Source organism: Corvus cornix, chromosome 3, assembly GCF_000738735.6.
Source record: "Corvus cornix cornix isolate S_Up_H32 chromosome 3, ASM73873v5, whole genome shotgun sequence".
NCBI classification, from domain to species: Eukaryota; Metazoa; Chordata; class Aves; order Passeriformes; family Corvidae; genus Corvus; species Corvus cornix.
Window position 1 is genome coordinate 52,534,124 of NC_047056.1, and position 20,496 is coordinate 52,554,619.

Here is a 20,496-nt window from a genome sequence, read left to right on the forward strand (position 1 = left end):
TAGTCAGAGACTCCTAGTCAGTGGAAAATTTAGGTTTACAGTAAGACTTCTAAACTAGGACTCCATGCTTGCTTTGAAAAACATACTGTATGAATTTTAAGCATATGTTTATGTTTTTCGACGAATTACTGTGTAATTTGGGAACCAAGCCCATGTTTTGTTAATTTTTTACCTGAGATTACCTGATGTGTGTGGGTTTGTGACCCGGGCTTCCTGCTTGGGGAGTAAACAAGCTGCATGCACTTCTCTGAACTGTACTAGAAAGGATGTGTAAGTCCTCAGGCAAGAGCATTCCTAAGCTAACCTATTACAATTTTACTAAGCTAATTAAGGGAGGAAAAACGCAGTGATCAAACTAAGATCAAGTCAAGTTTAAACCAAATCAGTGAGTTCAGGTGATTAAACTAACAATTTAATATAACAGATAATCCACACAAATACGTAAATGCAAAAAAGGAAAAGTTAGGTAAATGACACTCTGCCATTAGGAAAAGAAAGTGAGTAACTCCTGCAGCTTTCTTGTTCTATCATTCACTACCTGAGATGAAGTAGAGATAGATTTGCTGAAGCCAGGGCCATGTGCTTCTGTCAGGAAGTCTCAAGCACTTCCTGCACTGTAAGGTGGAGTGTCTGGGGCAGGCAGAATCTCCAAGACAGACCTCCTGTCACAAGGGAAAGAAACACTCATTTCTTTTTCTTTCCTTTTATCTCACAGGGAGCATTCCTCACTTTTTCCGCCTCAGAGGCAAATGCTTTGGGGATGAGTTGTATGGAGCGACACAGGAAGGGGTGGCTGCAGTTCAGTCCCCAGCAGGTGGCACATATCATGATCTGGGGTGAGGGTGGAAAGTTCCACCTCTGGCATAGTCCTACCACTCACAGTGATTCCCCCGATAGATGAGGAGCAAGGTGCATGCAAGACTTTGAAGCACACGTGGCTTTTATGTGAATAAACTCTACCCATATTTAAGGGACTGATGTATTCCCACTCCTCGTGTCAGTTCTGTGGCAATATCCTTCATGAGTGCCTGTGTCTGACATGCTCTCTGCCAAAGGGCTAGTCTTCTCTATTGAAGAGAAGAAGAAATGGGGGGAGGAACACAGAAAGATCAGGATCTGTTCAAGAGTGTGTTCCCCTTCCATGCAGGTTATCCAGGCCGTCTTCTTCGGGATTTGCGTCTTGACTGACCTGTCCAGTCTTCTCACTAGAGGGAATGACAGTCAAGAGCAAGAGAGGCAGCTGAAGAAACTCATTTCCCTCCGTGACTGGATGATGGCTGTTCTAGCTTTCCCTGTGGGAGTGGTAAGTACAATTTTACTCTGTGCATGTCTTTGCAAACTGGGTGAACAGTGTTACTGAATGTTTTCTTCCTGAAAGGCTTCCCCATCACCATGCAAAAGACTACGGAGAAAGGCAAAAATGGTAGAGATGATTTTATTACTCTCTTGTTTTTCACAGGTGTAAGGGAACAGAATATACAGAGTGCTGATGAAATAATTTTTGGTTTGTTAAAAAAGAAAGATATGTTACAATAGGAGCTTGATTGTACAAGTAATTTTAAATGTGTATTGTACCAGCAGCATCTTGAGATTCAGTTTAGACTTTTTCTGCACTACATGTCATCATCAGGAGTAGTGAAAGTGCTGACTGTGGCATGTTTTACACCATAATGACCTGAGGGAATTCGGGCTGTAAGCCACTTCAACATGGGCAAGAGAAGCAAAAGTCCAGGTTGGTCCTTGTTAATTCCATGGGGTATTCAGAGCTGGCAGAAGAATTGAGGTAGAAAAAAGGCTTTTTGTTAGTAATGCTAGAAAGCATACAGAAGGTATGTGGGGTTGACATATCTTCTTCAAAAGAAAACTATTCTTTGGACCAGGCCTTGCTCTGCTGGGACACTGCATGTCACTTGCAATGACGAGGTGCTCAGTGTCTCTACATAGCTTATAAAGCAGCTGAAAATCCATAATTTTATGAGTTTTTACATGGAAGTCTCATTTATGTCAGTCTAGTTCTAAGCTTAGGTTGCAATACAAAAATGTGTGAACATTTCATTAAAAGTACTGCTTTTATTGTAATTCAGGATCAAACTTTAATTCTCTTTTATTAAATTCATTGTACAGTAGTTTAAAATAAATTCACTAGAAGCAATTTTTTTTATGGACTATTAGAGAGCTGTATGAGATCTTTAAAGTTGTGCTTTCACAAAAGCTGATCACTTTCTGTCAGTTAACAGCAGTTAGCATACCAAGCTATCATTTATAATTTCATATATTCAGAGATGCTTCATTAGAATTTAATTTCACCATTTATGTGGAATTTCACAATACATGAAGAAATACAGAATGCTTTCGCAAAGTTACAAAAGGGAAAGCATATGTGAAACTGCAGGTACTTCTTTAATAAAAACCCAGCTGGTAGCCTTCCCTTATTATACTTGCTGGCCTGCTTTTTGGGAGCTGCCATGATTCATGTTGGGGTAGCAGACTGCAGTTTTCCGGCAATGGTAGAGGAGAGTGGGTCAGCTAATACAGCTAGTAGAAAATCTGTGCATAGACAAGTTTGCAAATATGCATTTTATGGGTGCAGAGATTTATGTTACATTTGTATTTCTAAAGGAGATGGGGAGTTAGAAGTAGTTGTTATTAGTAACAGATGCTTTTCCTACTGTGTTGGTAGTAGAAGTACAAAAGGAGAGCAACATCACTCTATTTGTCTGTGTTTAAAGTATTTAAGTGCCTTTTTCACTCTAGAAGTGTACTCCTTCACTCGCATGAAAGCACGCCCTCTTTGGCTGTCTCACACCTCTCAGGATTCAGGGATTTTTTCCTGCCACCGTTCTAGCTCCATACTGTTGTCTGTGTGCACCTCCGCTCCTGCAATGCTCCTGACCTTGAAACTTTTCAAGATGTTGGAGAATTTCAGCTTCACTTTGTCTTGGCAATTCTGAACATTTCTTTTCAGGCAATGTTTCTCTTGCCACCAGTACACGAAGAATCCCAGTTAGCCACTGCCTGCACTTCAGGTGTTGCTCAGCAGTTACATATTAGCAGTTCCCGAGAGATGTGTTGCGTACCTGGAGATAGTTGCTTTCCCAAGGGGTTGCTTTCCCAAGGGTTTCATACAAGAACAACTTGTGTCTTAAACAAACATAGCACGGAATGGCCATGTTCATCGTACAGATATGCTCCACTTCCAAGTGTGACTTTCCTGTGGTGAGAGGGAACAATTGTTTACCACTTTACATCTTACAGAGAAATCCTAAAAGGGTTGTTTTCATTGTTATTTTTTGTGCTGGCTACTGAGAGACAAACAGCAGCACCTCACAACTTTGCACTGGTGTCAGCTCCTTCCTGAAACCTGATGCTCACCAGCAGCAGAGATCTCACCACACTGCAGCTACCACTTGCCAAAGCCTGGCCAGTGCTTGAGAGACTGCTAGGCACTGCAGGCTCTGCTTTGGAGGGATTACAGGTAGGAAGAGCACAGGGCCCAAAAGCAGCAAACATCTAACGCAGATTTTGTCATCTGAAGAGCTATTTATGTGGAAGAAAACAGTGAAATTTTGCTATGATGGAGGTTCTCGTTAGAAGGAAGTTATTAAACACCAGAGTGTCTGCAGGAAAAGAGTTAAAGAGTTCCCTCGTTTCTCATATTAGCAGCTTCCTCACTCCAGAAAAAAAAAAGGAAAAAAGGAAAATAATCTGAAATGCAAACTTTCTTTCCTTGAGACTCACCCACCTAGCTCTCCATGGAGCTTCTCAGTGTTTTCCAGTAGTGACACAAGGGAACCTTCACACATAAAAATGGGGCGGATGTGAATAAAATCTTTGTTGGGTTTCTAATGTAACAGTATGGTCATGCTTAAGTACTTGTCAGTTACATTAACATCTAAATTATTTTTATTGCTCAGTGTTTTACACAGGGCATGTTTAGGCAATAATGCAAATACTAGGGGAACATTTTAAAGCCTAATAACTGCAGCTTTTCAAGAGCAATTCACCACATTTTTTTCTGTATTTCCTGCTTACTGGAGCTCTTGAGATGACTTGTTCTGAAAAACAGATGAGAAAAGAGGTTTCCACTCCCAGGTCAAACAATGATGTGGGAAAAAAAAATGCAACAAAGCAAAGTTTTTCATTTTTAGTACTTCCTAAAAAACTATTACATACAAACCGTCTGGGAAGTCTGACCACCAGCTTCCTCCCACCTTCCAAAGGAGAGGAAGAACAGCCCGGGGGTAAACAATCTCTTTTTGTGGCTTCACAACGAATCAAGTCTTGCAAACAAATCAAAACTTGAAAAATCTATGCATCAAATCACATCTCTCCAGTGTTGTGATATGCATTGCGTATCTTCAGGGGCTCTGAATAAACTGAATTGCCAGCCTGTATTTCACAAGAGAGTTAAGAAATAAACATGAACCTCTTCTAAGGACATAATGGCTATTATTTACCTATTGTTGCTCTTTTTAACATGACTCTTTAGAGAATCAAATCCGAAATCAACAGATTAATTTTCTATGCAGTAAAGCCTTACGTTACAAAAAGTCTGTGGGCAGCGCTTCCTAGCCCCTTTTTAGTTCTTGTAAGCCTGCAATACTATTCAAATGCCTAAGAGATTAGGAAGCATCCACTGACGAAAATTGCTTGCCTAGGTATTTTAGAAGTTCATTACCAATTTTCATCAATAATTACTTGGGCTTGCCATCCCTTTATCTGTGTAAAAGAGATATATATTGAGAGTAATTTACACTCCTAGAGTAATGTGAGACATGCTTAAAAGTCAGACATTTCACCAGTGGTTTAGCTTATCCCTACTTTTTTTCTATTTGTTTGACATAGATCAAGTTTCCAAGTTTCTATAGTTAATTAGTGTTTTGTGTAAACTGTATATGGTTTTATCAATATGTTTCTTGTAATTTGTACCGAACAAAAGGAAGAAGAGATAAAACAGGCATTTCTGGTTGTTTAACCCTGTGTTTAATAGAAGTAGGAAGAACAAAAATTGATCTTGTTACATATTAAAAGAGAGATTGCTACCTAGAAAATCACAAACTCTACCACAGACATTTTATATCATGTAGCATTAATGGCTATGTTTGTTTATGCCTCTAAACTGACTAGAATTACCTTGTTTTTTCTGTTACACTTTTATGGGTTTAAAAACCTGTGATACAAAGGAGGGAATGCCAGGCATGCTTTCTTATTTCATGTTTCTCTGTACTAGTAGAGTCAAAAGGAAAGCTGATCACCCTTCTGTAGATCATCAGTTATGCTGATCTGTGATCTTATGCCAAGAAAAATGTGTAGGCGTTCTGCAGTTTCCTAGTTACCTCGCTACTTGACCAGACTACAACTTAATTTTATTTCCATAACTGACTCAACCATGCAAAAAATCTCTCTTCTAGATTTTAACCTCATCTGTTGTGATGAGATGACTGGTGATGGGAACATTAGTGAGTAGTGGTACAGTTGCCCCCTGAAGTCTATTTTCCAAGAGGGGTTTTCCCTGGTTTTTATTTCCCACCCCTTGTGATTTCTGTCACTGGCCTTTTTCAAATATCTTTGGTGTATTGCTGTGCTAGCTCTCAATCCCACCTAAAGCCAGTACCATGCCAATTTGTACCAACTGTGGTCTGCCTTTAACAACACTTTTCTTCAAGATGTAATAGCTCTAACTGTCAAAGAAGTTCACAAACAACGTATTTATACTTGCAGTTAACCACAAATATCTTGGGAGATAGCCAGAAAGCTTACCTTTAACTGTACTTAAAACAAATTGTGTCAGGGTCACAAGGGTTGGGGTTTTTTTTCTTTGTCATTAGCCATCCAGGAAATGACTGAACTGTGCAGCCCAGCCAAAACCAAAAACACATAGTGTAGGAAAATAAAGTTCCACTGGGTTCATTCTTCATTTCCATAACATTTCTTGGTTGGACTCATGTAGAAGTGCGAATTATACAATTCTTTTCATTGGCTTTACTTTCTTAGTTTCTCTTTGCTTCCATTTGTAGTGTTTTGACAAAGCCATTTGATTTCTCTTTTGAATATCCATCCGTTTCCCAACTTGTCCTTTAAAATTTTTCTCTTGATAGGGCCACATGCTGTTCTCTTGTCCTGTGAAGCTTCAGAGACAGAGGACAAACACTTAAGGAGTACCTCCTTAAGTGGGAAGACAGCATTTTGTTTTCAGCCTTACTTTTTTTCTGCTGCTGTGTATTTGCTCAGCAGTCTTTCAGATGCCTGTAATAAGTGAGCTATTCTATATTTTCAGGTTCCAAGGTCTTCTTGTAAATTCGAGGTTTCCTTTGGTCTGTAATGACTGGACCCTAGACAGATAATCATTACAGACAGAATCATTACAGACCCTAGACAAGATATGTAGCAAACGAGGGACTTCTCTGTTCTATACATTGCTTAACTTCATGTTTAACCAGTACTCACTATCTTTGCAAAGCTGGCAATCTCAGGAGGCTCCTGTGCAAAGAAATGTAAAAACAATTGCTGGTGCCTGTTTTCTTCCTTGAATTCAATGCCTTGAGTTCATCTACAGAGGAAATGGAAGGTAATATTTGTGCCATTTTGCCTTGGAAACAAAGGAAAATAAAATATTGGGCTCCCTGAAATTTTTCTGCTTCATATGAGCAGCCTATTCAGCCTGGCATGTGAGTATAGTACGTTGATTGTCTCCACAAGAGTCATGAATTGTGCCACAAGGAGGGCAACATGAGCACAAGAGCCGCAGTTCTGCGTGAGGTTTACGTAAGTGTGAGAGACCGGAGGAAACGAGTCCTGTCTCAGAACAACTAAAGGGGGGGGAGGAAGAGGGGCAGGGCAAGTCCTGCATAGGTGGGATGGTGCACTGCTCCATACCTCACCCCCCTGAAGCCTCTAATCCAGACCCAGACTGGCTATTAGCCACTGGCACACATAGGTATAAAGGGTGCTGGTGTGGCAGAAAGAGAAGTGGGGAGAAATTCCGAAAAGTGCAAGAGCCAAAATGATATCAGTTGGATGGGTAGCAGCCTATCAGAAGGGGGATCATCCAGCCCACATCTTAAATAACCAAGTAGACTCCATCACTCTGTTAGCTGTCTTAGCTGAGGAAAAGGAAGCAGAACAAGAAGAGAAATGGAGATATTTATTGGAATGGCTGCCTGTGAAGCATGCAGCTACTCTGGAATGAAAGACTTGTTAAGAGAGATGGTGGTAAGTAGAGGATGGCCTGTCACCCAAAGGGCTTATGAAACAGTTATTTCTGTCTGCAGCCAATGCTGCACCAGACTGGAGAAACACCCCCTGCAAAATCCTCCCCTGCACCTAAGGACGGGAAAGAGGTTGTGGGAAATCTGGCAGGTCAACTGCATTGGTCCTTTTAACAAATCAGGAGGAAAACAGTATGTGCTGATGGGAGTTCAAATAGTCTCAAGTTTGATGCAGGCTAAAGTGGTGGCATGGTCTACAGGGGAAAGTACTGTGAAAGGATTAAAATAATGGTTCAGTTTCCTGCCTAAACCAAAATCAATGCAATCAGATAATGGTAGTCACTTCACAGCAGGAATAGTCCAGGAATGGGCAAAAACTGAAGGGATACTGTGGGTGTTCCATACCCGCTTCTATATCTACAAGCCAGTGGGATAGTTGAAACGACAAACAGTCTCCCAAAATGGTTTTTGAGACCTCAGGATCCAAAGTGGCCTAATCAACCATGGGACACTGTGACCAAAGTCAGTGACCTGTTGAGAATAAGTGGATGTCCATGACTTACAGCATTTTGCCCCATGGCACCTACCACCCCTTCTGGAAACCAAGGGGCTGATGATCCCTGGAAGCCCATACGTTTTCCAGGTCAGCCAATGCTGGTAGGCCTGCCAACTATTGGGGAAGTCCTGCTGGTCTTAAAGACACCCCATAACATGTATGCATGGGTAACCACAGATGCTCATGGCGGAGAACACAAAATTAACACCAGATGGATAATTCCTTCATTTTAAAACCAGTCGAAGTAGGACAGAGTTTTCTTTGCTCACTCCTTCTACAGGTATTCCATGAAAAGATGTGGCTGTGAGATGATGAAGTGGCAACAGGACTGAAGATTTACACAGTTCTTTGCTGCAGTGATTTTTTGTATATATTTTTACCTTAATATGTTTTGTGATGTTTATATTCGTGTGTGTTTTGTCTCAGTAGTTTTTCAGTATGTGTATAAATGTCACAAGCATTGTCTTGGGCTGTTTGTGTCTCCTCTCTGGTTGCCGCTGCAGGTGGAAAAGATTCCTTCCTGAATTTAGTTTGGAAGCTCAGACAGGATTCCATATGATTATGAAATCAGATTTGTATACCTCTTCCTGCCTCCTCAGAGCAAGGTATAAAATTACTTTGATTTGAGAAGGAAGTGTAGTTTGATGCCAAAGGAACCACATGCAGTAGTGGAAAGCAATGTATGAATTGTGATCATACAGAGAAGGGGGTTGATGACAGAGACTGAAGTGGCAGCTGGAAAGTTTTCTCCAGCTGTAGGCAAAAAAGTCATAAGAAGGTCAAGATGTCAGAAGAAAGAATTTTGGATTTGGAAACCAGTGAAATGTTTAGTAAGTTAGGAAGGTATTTGGTTTGAACCCAGGACCCTGACTAGAAAAATATGAAAGTAGATAGGAATGGCTCGAGTTTTCATTATAGCTTTAATCCCCCTGAGGCAACCAGACTATTATGTTGTAGAACTTTTATTTGATGTAACTTTCCCATGGTGCACCCTGATATTCCCCCTTATCCTGGAATTTGGATCTCTAGCATTGTAATAAGATAATTGATTCTAATATGGGTTCTGGAGACCCCCCTGAAACCACGCTGGTGGAAGAAGTAAGGGTGGTAATACGGGAAATGTGTATTTGTTCGGGTTGCAACAACACCTGGACTTTTAAGATTACCAGCTCCAAAATGTAAGGCAGACTAACTGTTGAAAATTTGCCTATCCTTAAGGTTTGTATTTTTTGGTGAGGTGTGCGATCACATTGCAATAGAGAATCTTAAATTGGACTCACTAGGCCATTTTGGAGCTCAATTTACAAGTCCAGCAAGTATCAAAGATGGTTTTATAGAACTGTCTAATCCTTGATAAATTGTTACTAAATAGGCAAGGAATATGTGAAATGCTGAACCTCACCAAAGGGAAATGCTGTTTTAAGATGCACAAGCAAAAGTGAAGAAAACCTCCAACCAGTCTGCTGAACTCTTCCAGTCGCTGCAGCCAAAAGACTGGTTTCATGAACTCTGCCCCAGGTCCTGATTTGCATCTTTCTTGCCATCTCTGGAACTCACGGGGTGGGGGATGATGGCTTGCATAGGGTGGAATCTCTTTACTGACTGGACCTATACTTTTGATTATTGAAGCAGCAATTGTCCGCTCTTTCTTGTACATTTTCTTCTTTTTCCTCTACTTTTTTTCTCCCTCTCTGTGCTAGGTTAGAATCCCACCACTGCCACCATGGAAGAAGAAGATCCTGTTGCCCATTGTTCTGGTCTCAGTCACTGTTTTGAGCCTCAGGGTCATGTGAGAAACTGGAGAAAATAATTACTGCCTTAAAACAACTAAAGGGAAGGGGGGCAGGGCATGTCCTACCTAGGTGGGATATTGCACTGCTCCATCCCCCACCCCCTTGAAACCTCTAGTCCAGCCCCAGAATGGCTATTAGCCACTGGCACAGCAAAAGCCCCACCAAGGGGGGAATGCCCTGAGAGACCAGAGTAGATAAAAGCAGTTGCACAGACACACGTAGTCACAGGCCACTGTTAGGATTTTACAGTAGCTGAGATCATGCCAGAATTCAAGCAATGATTTTTAATCTTCCTGTGTGATTGAATGTTGCTTTAAAATTTGCCAGGTACCCTTATTTTCTAAAGTTTGCCAATAAAAGTTCATTGTTTAATCTCCTGAGAATGTTGTCTCATTTCTCCTGTGTGCTGCCTTGGGTTTAAAAAAAACATAAGAAACTCGTCGAGCAAGTCCAGGACTTTACAAGAGGCAGTGTAAAGAAGCAGCTCAGTTGTGTCATGGTCTGGCACTACATGATCATCTGGGATCTTAGTAAAGCTCAGCCCATATAAAAGTCTACCAGTAGCAAAATGTAAGCATAGTAGAGGGGATTTAAAAGTACCAGACCAACAGTTGCTCGTTAATCAAAGTAAACAAATTCAGAAGCAGCCAAAGTAACTATGTAGCAAGCCCTCATTATAATTCTTTTTATCAGTATAGTTAATTTTTATAGCTTTTTTATTTTATCCAAATAATTTTATCCAAATTTTATCCAAATGATCTAATTGTAAAGAAGGGTAAGGTGAGCCATTCAAACACTGGAAGGAATCTTCCCCAGGGTGTTGTTTTAAGTCTCATGTCAGGTCATCCTCTGGGACAGGTTAGTTCTGTAACACGTTTGGTTTTGCGCACTTCCTTTACCTTATGTCTGCCTTGTGATAGTGCTTTGCTAAGCAGCATTTGCCGTCTGTAGCTCCAGATGGTTGCAACCAGCTAGGCTGATCCTGTTCTATCCATTGGCTGACTTTGGTTAAGGGACAGATGGCACGTCCCCTCTTTTCTTGTCTTACCTCCTTGACAAAGTCTATTGTTTTATTCTGCTCCACACAAAAATCACAGGTCAAAACATGCTAGCTCTGTTGTGTTCAGTGTAATAAAGTTCAACCTAATCCTGGTTGATTTTTCTTGTTTTAAGACTTCCTTGGAAAGAAAGCATTATCAATCTTGGTCTTCATGTGCTTGCAAAGATGTTTTTATGCCCCAGTTGATCTTAGCAGGTTCTCAGAGACCCACTGTGATAATACATGACTTCTGGGAAGCCTATAGAGAAGAGGATACTTTGCTTCCATTTTTCCTGCTGTTCAGCTATTCATATCTTGGCACTTACGTGTCAGCAGGTGCGTAAAGAGCTGCACTGTGCCAATGCCAAGACTGGCCCAGAAGAGAGATTTCTTGTGGGGTACTTCACACTTGCAATATTTTTGGGCTGTCCATCATAACCATTTTCTTTCCTGGCCTCTGTGCATAGTAAAATAGTCCAAGCTTATTCTGAGCAGGCACCGATAGCTGTCATAACAGATGGACAACTGTGTTGGAAACCAAGAAACTATGTACTATATGCACACTGAGGGAACAGTGTGCTGGTTCAGGTCATTCACATAACTGGCTGGCCGAAGTCTGCCTGTCTGTGGTTAGAACAAGGTGCCATTGATTAACTGCAAACCTCAATTTTAATGTTCTAAAGCCAGAAGCATATGAAAGAGCTTATGCCTACACATTATACACGCTAGTAATCTGCAGTCCATGCTATGCTCACCCTGTATTTCTTGAACTGACCCTCTAAATGAACTGTAGGATCATGTGCCACATCAGTTTGGATGTAACTGAATACTTCCCTTCTATCTCAGTGGAAGTTCTATCTTTTGGCTCTCAAGCTGTAAACTTGGATTTATCGTTACTGTTTAGAGAGCCCCTGTAAATGGTCATTGAAAAGCTCCTGGCCCAGATATTGGGTTTTACTGCTATAAACAATAAGCCTTTTTTATTACTGGAAAACTATGACTCAAATTCAAGGTGAGAAAGCAGTGGTGTTTTAATTAGAAAATAACTTACTTGCCACAGCTAAGGTAATGTTATTTCTGTACATTTTTGTGGGTTTATATTATCTTTACCTTTCAGATATCATGTTATCTTTAAAGAATATGTGAACACTTCGGCAAAAATTTAGCCTAGTGTAAACTTTTATCTGATCCATCTGTCCTGTCCTCAGTCTAGAAGAAATAATGGTCTTTTTCTGGGCCCCCAGTAAATAGTTTTTGAGAAGAACCAAGCCAAATTTCATATTGACAAATGTGCAGGATACTAGACCTCATTTCTGTGGATCCCAGTCCCTGAATTGTGTGGAGAATTGTCAAAGGGTTTTGTTTGTTTTTTTTTAATGCTGTTTTGATGGCTGACAAAGAAAAGTGCAAATATGACTTTACAGGCTTCTGTTCAGGAGTGAATTTTTCATATTGATATGTTCTATGAATTCCAAGTGATATTTTAGCTGATTTTCCATTTGTTTTCTATCCTGTTAGTGGAAGAACATTATTTATGTACCACATCTGCTGCTAAAGTATAGTATTCGCTTGTAATTTGGCCACAGGCATGTAAGTCAAAAAATGAGATTTTTTTCCTGGCTAAAAGTTAAGGGGGGAAAAAAAGAGAAGAAAAGTTAAAACCTCAGTGAATGCAAAGAGTAATCCAGATTCAAACTGTTGATTAGAACAGTATTTGGTCAAAGAACAATAATGTCCATATCGATCCATAAATCCTTTGCTAAGTGACTCACTTTGCTATCTAAAGAATGCAACTATTTTTCAGAAGCATATATTTAAAAATGTCTCTTTTTTTCTCCTTAGTTTGTTGTGACGATGTTTTGGACCATCTATATCTATGACAGGGAACTGGTTTACCCAAAGCTGCTTGATAATTTTATACCAGCATGGCTAAATCACGGAATGGTGAGTAAAGTAATGCAAACACTTCCTTGCATAAACAAAAATGTAAGACACTGATTTCTCTGTGCATGATTCTGCATACTCTTGGTACTAATCTCCTCAGAAGTGATTAAGGAATGTGATTTGCAAGGAAGAGTAACATCTTTCCTTCCTTGATTCCTGGAGTCATATTTGAATCCTTATTAGATTGAAATTGGAGATTTGAACTTACATGTCCAGGCTTGTTGTGGGGGTCAGCTCTTTTCTGTATAAGGTATCTTTCCCAGAAAAGTGTCACCATGGTCATGAGGAAGAAGATACTCTTCCATAGAACAGAAGTTCTGACTTTGACAAATCTTGCTGTAAAATGACAGAAACACTTAATTGAATGTTTCGTTACCATTCTACCAAAGTATAATTCATGATGAAAACCTTTTGGTTAAAATGCTTTTTTAAAAAATCTCTATTTTTTGGACTTGTGTGCTTTTAGAAAAATAACTCAAGCACACCAAACTTATATAGCAGAACCTGTATCTGAATATTTTTAATAATGTGGAATTATATGTATCAACACAAAGCTTCAAAATTGATGCATTGGTAATCATAAAGGTAGTTTCTTGAGAAGAAATCTGACCTTTTAATCCCTCTCTGTTATGTCAAGTCAGACATCCTTGCTCTCAACTATATGTTTAAATGCTAGGGGAAAATTACGGCTACAATTTGCCATCAGGTACTTTCTACTGTTTATGCAGCATTTGGAGCTGAAAAGTGTCATGTTTGCTTCTCTAGTTGCATCTGTGCAAAATGTTTCATTATTACTTTGTTTTCCTCATCAAGACATAGCAAACCATTTGGCACTGCTGTTCATCAGTAGATGACTGCAGAGCTCATCCTTCTGGGTGTGTGCCCTTCATCACCACAGCAGATCAAGATTTGTCCACCATTGCTGGGCTTGATAAATTGGTCCTTTGTGGAGCGGGGCAGATGGCACTGCTATTTATTTGTTCCCCAGATTTTGTGTAAAAGGAGCAGTATGAGAGTTGTTACTGACAAGAGGAGCATCAGCTTCTGCTAGATACTGTACTGTTTTATGATGTTTTGAAAGGAACAGCATGATATTATATATGTCTAGAGCTGAGGAAAGAGTCTGATGATTCCTGCTATGTTTGTTCAGGCTGTCCTCCCTTGAGTTTTGAGGTTACGAGCTGAGCACTTGCAAACTCTGCCAAACCATGCACATCTTGATTTTTTCCCCACAACAGATCAGTGCCAGCTCTGATGACATTTCTTTCAGGTGACATTCCATATACTGGAAGTGCCTAACCCATAGCATTTTTCATGAATGTACATTGTTGTTGGCAGCAAATGGTGGTAGCTATTCAGGAAGTCTTCTCTGTGCTGTAATTAAAAGGCAACTCAAGCTCATGTTGCTTTGTAGAAATGTATACTTCATGAAATATGTGAAGAGGGCTTTTGTTTGAGATTTTTGGACATCATAGAGTTTGCTGAAATGTATTGTGTGCAAGTATCTTAGACTTTTTTTTCAGCTCGAAATATTGTAGAAAGCATTTTTGAAAGACTTTTGTAAAGGAATTAGTTTCTGTGTCAGTCTCCATTTATCCAAGTGTTCTTTACCTAGATCACAGGGGAAGCTTATGGCTGTGGGGCTTTTCACCACATTTTAGCACATTCTTTCTCATGTTTTATCATTTTATCCTCACCAGCTTTCATGTTAATTAATTCTGATGCATTGCTCATCATAGTATGAGAGGGTTATTAAACTACCTTGAGAATGCTTGCACCTCCCTTATTAGTAGTTAAAATTTTGACATGGCAAATTTTAGGGAATATGCTAGATGCCCACTAGGTGAAAGGGCAGGACCTCTGGGAATACAGTTTAGAAAAGTCAGGATCCCTGGCTATTGTTTTATACCAAAACAAACATTTATTCCCATGCGTTCCTGCACATTTTGACAGCAGTTGTGCACATGCAATGATAACTTTTCTGAATGCAAGGGTGGCCATGCTGGAGCTCAACTTTGCACAACAGAACTCACACAAGAGACTCATTACCCCTGGCAGAGTGAAATCTGTCAGTGAGAGGCGGGTTGTTTAGCTTCTGTCACACTGCTGATTAATCCCACTTTTGTGTGAGCTTCCCACACAGTACCTGGTACAGCTCCTAAGGATCTGAGGTGTAATGTCACTTAACCTGTGAACACTCTATCCAGATTTTTTTCATAGCAGTTTCCCCAAAATATTTATTTAGGAAAAAAAAAAGTGGAAAATGTGAAACTATACATTTTGCACAATAAAAAAGATTTCTACTTTGATTAAAAAGTCATATTTTCAAAAGTTTCTGACAAATGTATTATGACGAGCTGTAACAACTTGCTCAAATGCCAACATTGGCCTGTAAAATCCATATATGGAAAAGGACTGAAAAGTGATGAAATCTGGCTGTAATAATAGCAATCATATTTGCATTAGTAATATGGGCATGTAATAAAGTATTTGAGAGTATTCATACATTAGGAACATTTTAAGTTGCCTATCTTGAAGGCTTTGGGAAGAAATTGTTTGAAGGGCTCATCCAGTTCAGTGCATTAGCCCAGGAAGAATTGGTTTGGGCTGCAGTGCCTGCTGCTCATTAAGCTTATAGTAATTAGTTCTCATTCCCCTTTTTCTTTTCCTCCTTTTCCATCCCTTATTTGCAGTTACAATACCATCTATACCTAAACCCCTATTTTCTCAAACACACAGTAATGTCTTGTTAATACTCAGAGACATCACTCCTTCATAGCAACACTTTTTCAACATTAAAAAAAAAATGGAATTATAGAAAAAATTCTTTCTAGAAACTGGAAAAGTGAAGGAAATGAACTTTGGAAATATGCAGTCCCATTACCAATTCAATTTTAATATTTTTTTATAAAGTTTCATAGAAAAAGAGGAGAGGTTCATTGCTGTACAGAAACTATTCACCATAAAATTGCATATAGTTTCAAGAACACTGTTTCTATTACATACATATATATGTATATATACACACACTCTGTAGTAGTTAAAAATACAATTCCTTTATATGGGAAAATCTGTATATTAAGTGGTGCCTTTTGGTGCCAGATAGTACCTCATGTATGTGCAGATTCATACACCTGTGAAAGGTATCACTAACAGAGTTGTACTGTGCCATGAAACTGAAGTGTTTCATCATCTCAGCCAGTTCATTAATCCACAACCAAATGGTATCACTATGACTTGATAAATGACCAGGGAAATCAGTAGCAGGGTTGCTGCTGGTTTCACTAACACAAGGATTTCATCGCTCTTTATTATTCGAAGGAGCACATCTGAGTATCTGAAGTTAAGCTTCTGTCAGTAGAAATAACTACCTGTCTAAAGAGAGCTGTTGGAGAGTAGGGCTGTGTCTCAGTCTTGGTCTGTTTCTGAAGTGTCAAGTGCACTTCCTGGATTTATTACTTATGCAGATGAATTCATCTTTGTGAGCTACAATTTCAGTTGCCAAATTACTAAATTCTTTCATCAAAGATGTAATTTGTTTTCTGGAGACTGTCCTGCAGTTTGGATCCGTATCAGCTTGTAATTCCAAAGGCATATTTTGCATGGGAAATATTCTTTCCTGTTTCTGATGGCCGTCTATCTGATCTTTACCAGTATGAGGAATTTTTAACTGAAGACTAACCTTTAGTGTTTAAAACAAATGTATCCTGTAGTAAGATTTTTATCAGCTCATTCCTTGCACCTTTTTGTGCTGGGGCGCAGGGCAGGTTGGTGCATGGATAACATTTGCTTTCAGAAATTATATTCTCTTCAGTATTAGCACAGGCTGTAAAACTAGAGGTTGCCCCTATTCTAACTATGCCCATATAAACAGATATGTAGACTGAATTAATTTAAGCTTGAGCATTGCTGATTTTGAGCCAGGTTACATGGCAGGACTGCCTGCAGTATCTATCCAAGCTAGCATACCATTTCAGCGAGAGTTCTTCTTTATTTTTTGCAGACACTGTCTCAAATTTGTTTTAAAAATGTGAATCATCTTTTGTTTGTGGGAAGGAAATCAAAATAAAGAGATAGAAATTACTTACTGAGGAGTTTAAATGCTCTGGAGGTCGGAAAAAAAGTAGTGTCTTAATATGAAGACCATAGAGGAAAGGTCAGGGAGGGGGAAAGAGAAATATGCTCTGCATCTGTGGAGTTGGAAAAATGATTATTGTCTGGGTTCTGTGCCACTGCAGTCTATATAACCTCTTCCAGTTTTGTACTCTGTTAGTTTTTATGCTGCTTTTGGGAAATGGGAAACAAAAGCATTTCTAGAAGGACTTACCCTCTGTCCTAGTATTCAAGAGAATGCACAAAAACTGGGACAAACAGCAGAAAAAGACAAGTTATGGAGAGGAAGGAGGCTGTCCAAGAGATATGTCTCTATTTATTTCACAAGTTGTCTCTCTTATTGCTGACTACTCAGCTGAAAAGTTCAGCCCACCAGAGATCTGTACCAAGTCCCACCAACTACCTCTCCAGTTGCTTGTCCTAGCAGCCTTGTCCTAGGCCTGGCAGCCATGGCTTATGTGTCTTTTGGTTTTAATGGTGGAAAGGACATAATCCTGTTGGAGTGAGTCCAGAGGAGGGCCATAAAGATGATTAGAGGGATGGAACACCTCTTCTATGAGGAAAGGATGACAGAATTGACATTGTTTAGCCTGGAGAAGTGATGGTTCCAGGGTGACTTTTTCCCAACCTTTCAGTACCTGAAGAGGTCCTTCATAAGAGCTGGAGGGACTTTTTACAAGGATCTGTAGTGATAGAACAAGGGGGAATGGCTTCAAACTGAAAGAGGGCAGGTTTATATTAGACATTAGGAAGAAATTCTTTCCTGTGAGGGTGGTGAAGCACTGGAACAGGTTTTCCAGAGAAGTTCTGACTGTCTCGTCCCTTGAAGTATTCAAGGCCAGGTTGGATGGGACTCTGAGCAATTTGATCTAGTGGAAGGGGTCCCTCCCTATGGCAGGGTGGTTGAAACTAGATGATCTTCCAATCCAAATCATTCTATGATTTTATGAAAGCTATTTTTCTGGTGTAAATCATTTTGTCCTTGGTGATTTAACAAGAACAATAGAAAAGGCATGCAAAAATCAAAATCCATAGTAACCTGACACATAAAGATTGGAATGTCCAAAACTGATGAGTTATTTGGCAAACCCATCTCTCCATTATTCACTGGTCAACTGCTACACAGTGGTCGCTCTGATGTATGAACAAGAAGATATCCTTTCTTTCATCAAGGTGTTTCATTCTCTCTATGTAGGCCTAAAAATCCTTTTAAGAAATTGCTAATTTGAAACAGTGCATTTTACTCCTTCGGGATGCTTTGCTAACACAGCACATCCCATGGATGGGCTCTTTTTGTAAAATGGACTGCACCTTCATAATGCTTTATCCTTCTGCCTACAAGATACTTTTATTTTTCTGAGATTTTTTTCTAAATCCAATTTAAGTGTTTCAAGGATATTACAACTCAAGTCCTCTTCTTAATTTATTTACAATATTTTCATATGTTAGGCATGAATAAAATTTTCACTGCTTCAGGAAGGCGTTCCCACTTTTTACATAAGTTGCAAGGTTTTCTGATAAAAATCAGGGAAAATTTTTAATTTAATTTCCAACAGACTAACCACTCCTAGATGGCTATTATTTAAACATCTATCTGATGGAAAGAATAGCAATTGAAGCTGGTTGCCTGGGGACTCAGGATATTTGCAAAACCCGTGAAAATAATGTTGAATTTGTACACTTCTTGCATGTTCATGCTGCAGTTATGGGGTTCTGTCTGCTATCTCTCCTCATTATCTGCCAGTTCCACCACTGGAGCGTAACTACAGTGGTATCAATTATCTCCCTGCTCTGGGGAGAAAACCAGCACCAGCTTAAGAGATTTTTTTTTTATTTTCTCTTACTTATGTGAAGGGCCTGGAAACTGGTGGTGTGTCAAAACCTGTGATAGCATAGCACCTGAAAATTGAGAGAGGCTGCTAGGGTGAAGAAGTCCAAATTGTCTAAATGGCATCCTCTGAGGACATTAGGAAAACCCCTTTACCTAACACAATAACAGCACGGCAGTTTTTGTGAAGTAGGAAGCTGGCCTTAGCCATGTAACATATCTGCCAGAGAACACTCATCAGGGTAAGGTGAAGACAGCTTTTTAACTGAACACAGATGCTGAATTTTTCTGATTGTTTGCTATTTCCACTAATCTGGAGAAAACACACACAGAGGCTCCTCCTGGTATAAATGTCCCCAAACCTTAGTAACAAGGAACCTTTTCTAAAATGTCTTCAAGTACTTAGTTACAGCAAAACATGCAAGCCCTGTTTTGGGTGTGAACATTGAAAATAAAAAGCCTGAGAGCTGAAATCCCCAGATGAAATCTCTTTCAAGGAGTTTAACCACCTTCTGTTGACAAGGTCACGTAACTCGGTCTGCTAGCCCAGAGCACGAGAGCGTCTAGTGTCAACATCAAGCTGCAGAGTTAGTACCAAAAAAAAGCGAGAAGGGGAGAGAGCCAGTGAGAGGGCACAAAAAGGGAGGTTAGGGAAAGGTGGTTGAATGAGAGGAAAAGACAGGCGAGAGGAAAGAGATGAATTAAAAAGTCAGCTGATGCTGTTCCAACTCCTACCTAGGAAAAAAAAAAAAAAACCAACAACAAAACTGGTGAGGCAAGTGAATAAAAAAGGAGCCACAAAATAATGTAGACAAGCTGGAAGAGACTCAGAATGCTGGAGGACTTGAGGGAGGAGGAAGAGGAAAGCAAGGAAATAAACAGTAAGAAAGATTAAATGAACACTACGTTTTCTTCTACCTCTTCACTGGGTAGACTTCCCTGAGATGTATTAGTTTGAGGAATTGTGAGCAAGGAAATGGCTTATCGATGCTGCTGTGAGGAGAAGAATTGCTTCTGTTGCTCTTGGATGTAGGTTTACAGGTCAGATAGAGTAATATTTGCACAGTGACATGCCAGAAACTTCAAAAACTTGGAAAAAGTTTAAGATTAAAACCACCTGCAACCACACAACAGTGTGCGGCCTGTGTTCATATAAAACTTATCTGTGTGACATCTGTAGAATGACTCTGACGTCTTTGCATCTGTCTGTATTTTTATCTGACAGTGCTGTACATGATCTTCATTATCTGTTTGACTCTCAAATCTGGAGTCCTGTGTTAAAAACAGACCCTTATTTTTCCGTATCAGCTGTGAAGTGTGAAATGCATTGCATATTAAAACATTGAAAATGAACATGATGAACATGAAAAACAGATGCAGTTTGCTGAGGTTTGCAGGTGTGCTGGAAGGTCACATATTGGAAATACCAGAAGTAAGGAGGTGTTCCGTCTGTATTTCAAACTGCCTTGCTTTAACAGCCAAAGCTAGGTGTAACTCTGGAAGTAGTAATTATGCTGATGGTAATAATACTGATAATGAGAGCTTAAAGCCAGATCTTCAGCTGAAGTCGCTCATACAAATGTTTGTTAAAGTGATTACTATGGGCACACAGCAAATAACCAAAGAAAAGCTCCAAGAGGACACATGAAGGGAACCTCAGCCTTTCTCTGAGTGCGGAGTACGTACTGAGCTATGTTTCCTAGAAGCAGAGCTTGGCCCTGCGCTGCTAGGTTTGTTTGTTACACCAGCAGTGATGTGGGATGGAAATGCATTTGGTTCACTCACATAATTTTGACAATATTAGGAATGCTGGTTTTGTTTCACCATTCACTTTTTGTGCAGCTCACATTGCTTGCCGTAGACAGTGCTGGAGCTGTGCACAACTCCTTTGAAATGCCTAAGATGGTACATTTCTCTGGTGCTACTGCACCATTTATCAGATATTTGGTTACAGGTTATAAATGTAACTAAATGCTCGACTTTAAAATCAGTGCAAAATGCATTAATAAGTGGTA

At 39.7% G+C, this 20,496-nt stretch overlaps 1 protein-coding gene across 1 annotated transcript in view; it reads left to right on the plus strand.

Moving 5' to 3' along the window:
- The window catches only part of AIG1 (androgen induced 1), a 124,510-nt gene that overhangs the window by 36,401 nt on the left and 67,613 nt on the right, over window positions 1-20,496 (plus strand). Inside the window, exons 2-3 of the mRNA XM_039569538.1 lie at window positions 1,148-1,303; window positions 12,439-12,540. Of these exons, the coding sequence (XP_039425472.1) occupies window positions 1,148-1,303; window positions 12,439-12,540 (258 nt within the window). The remainder of the gene's footprint in view (window positions 1-1,147; window positions 1,304-12,438; window positions 12,541-20,496) is intronic.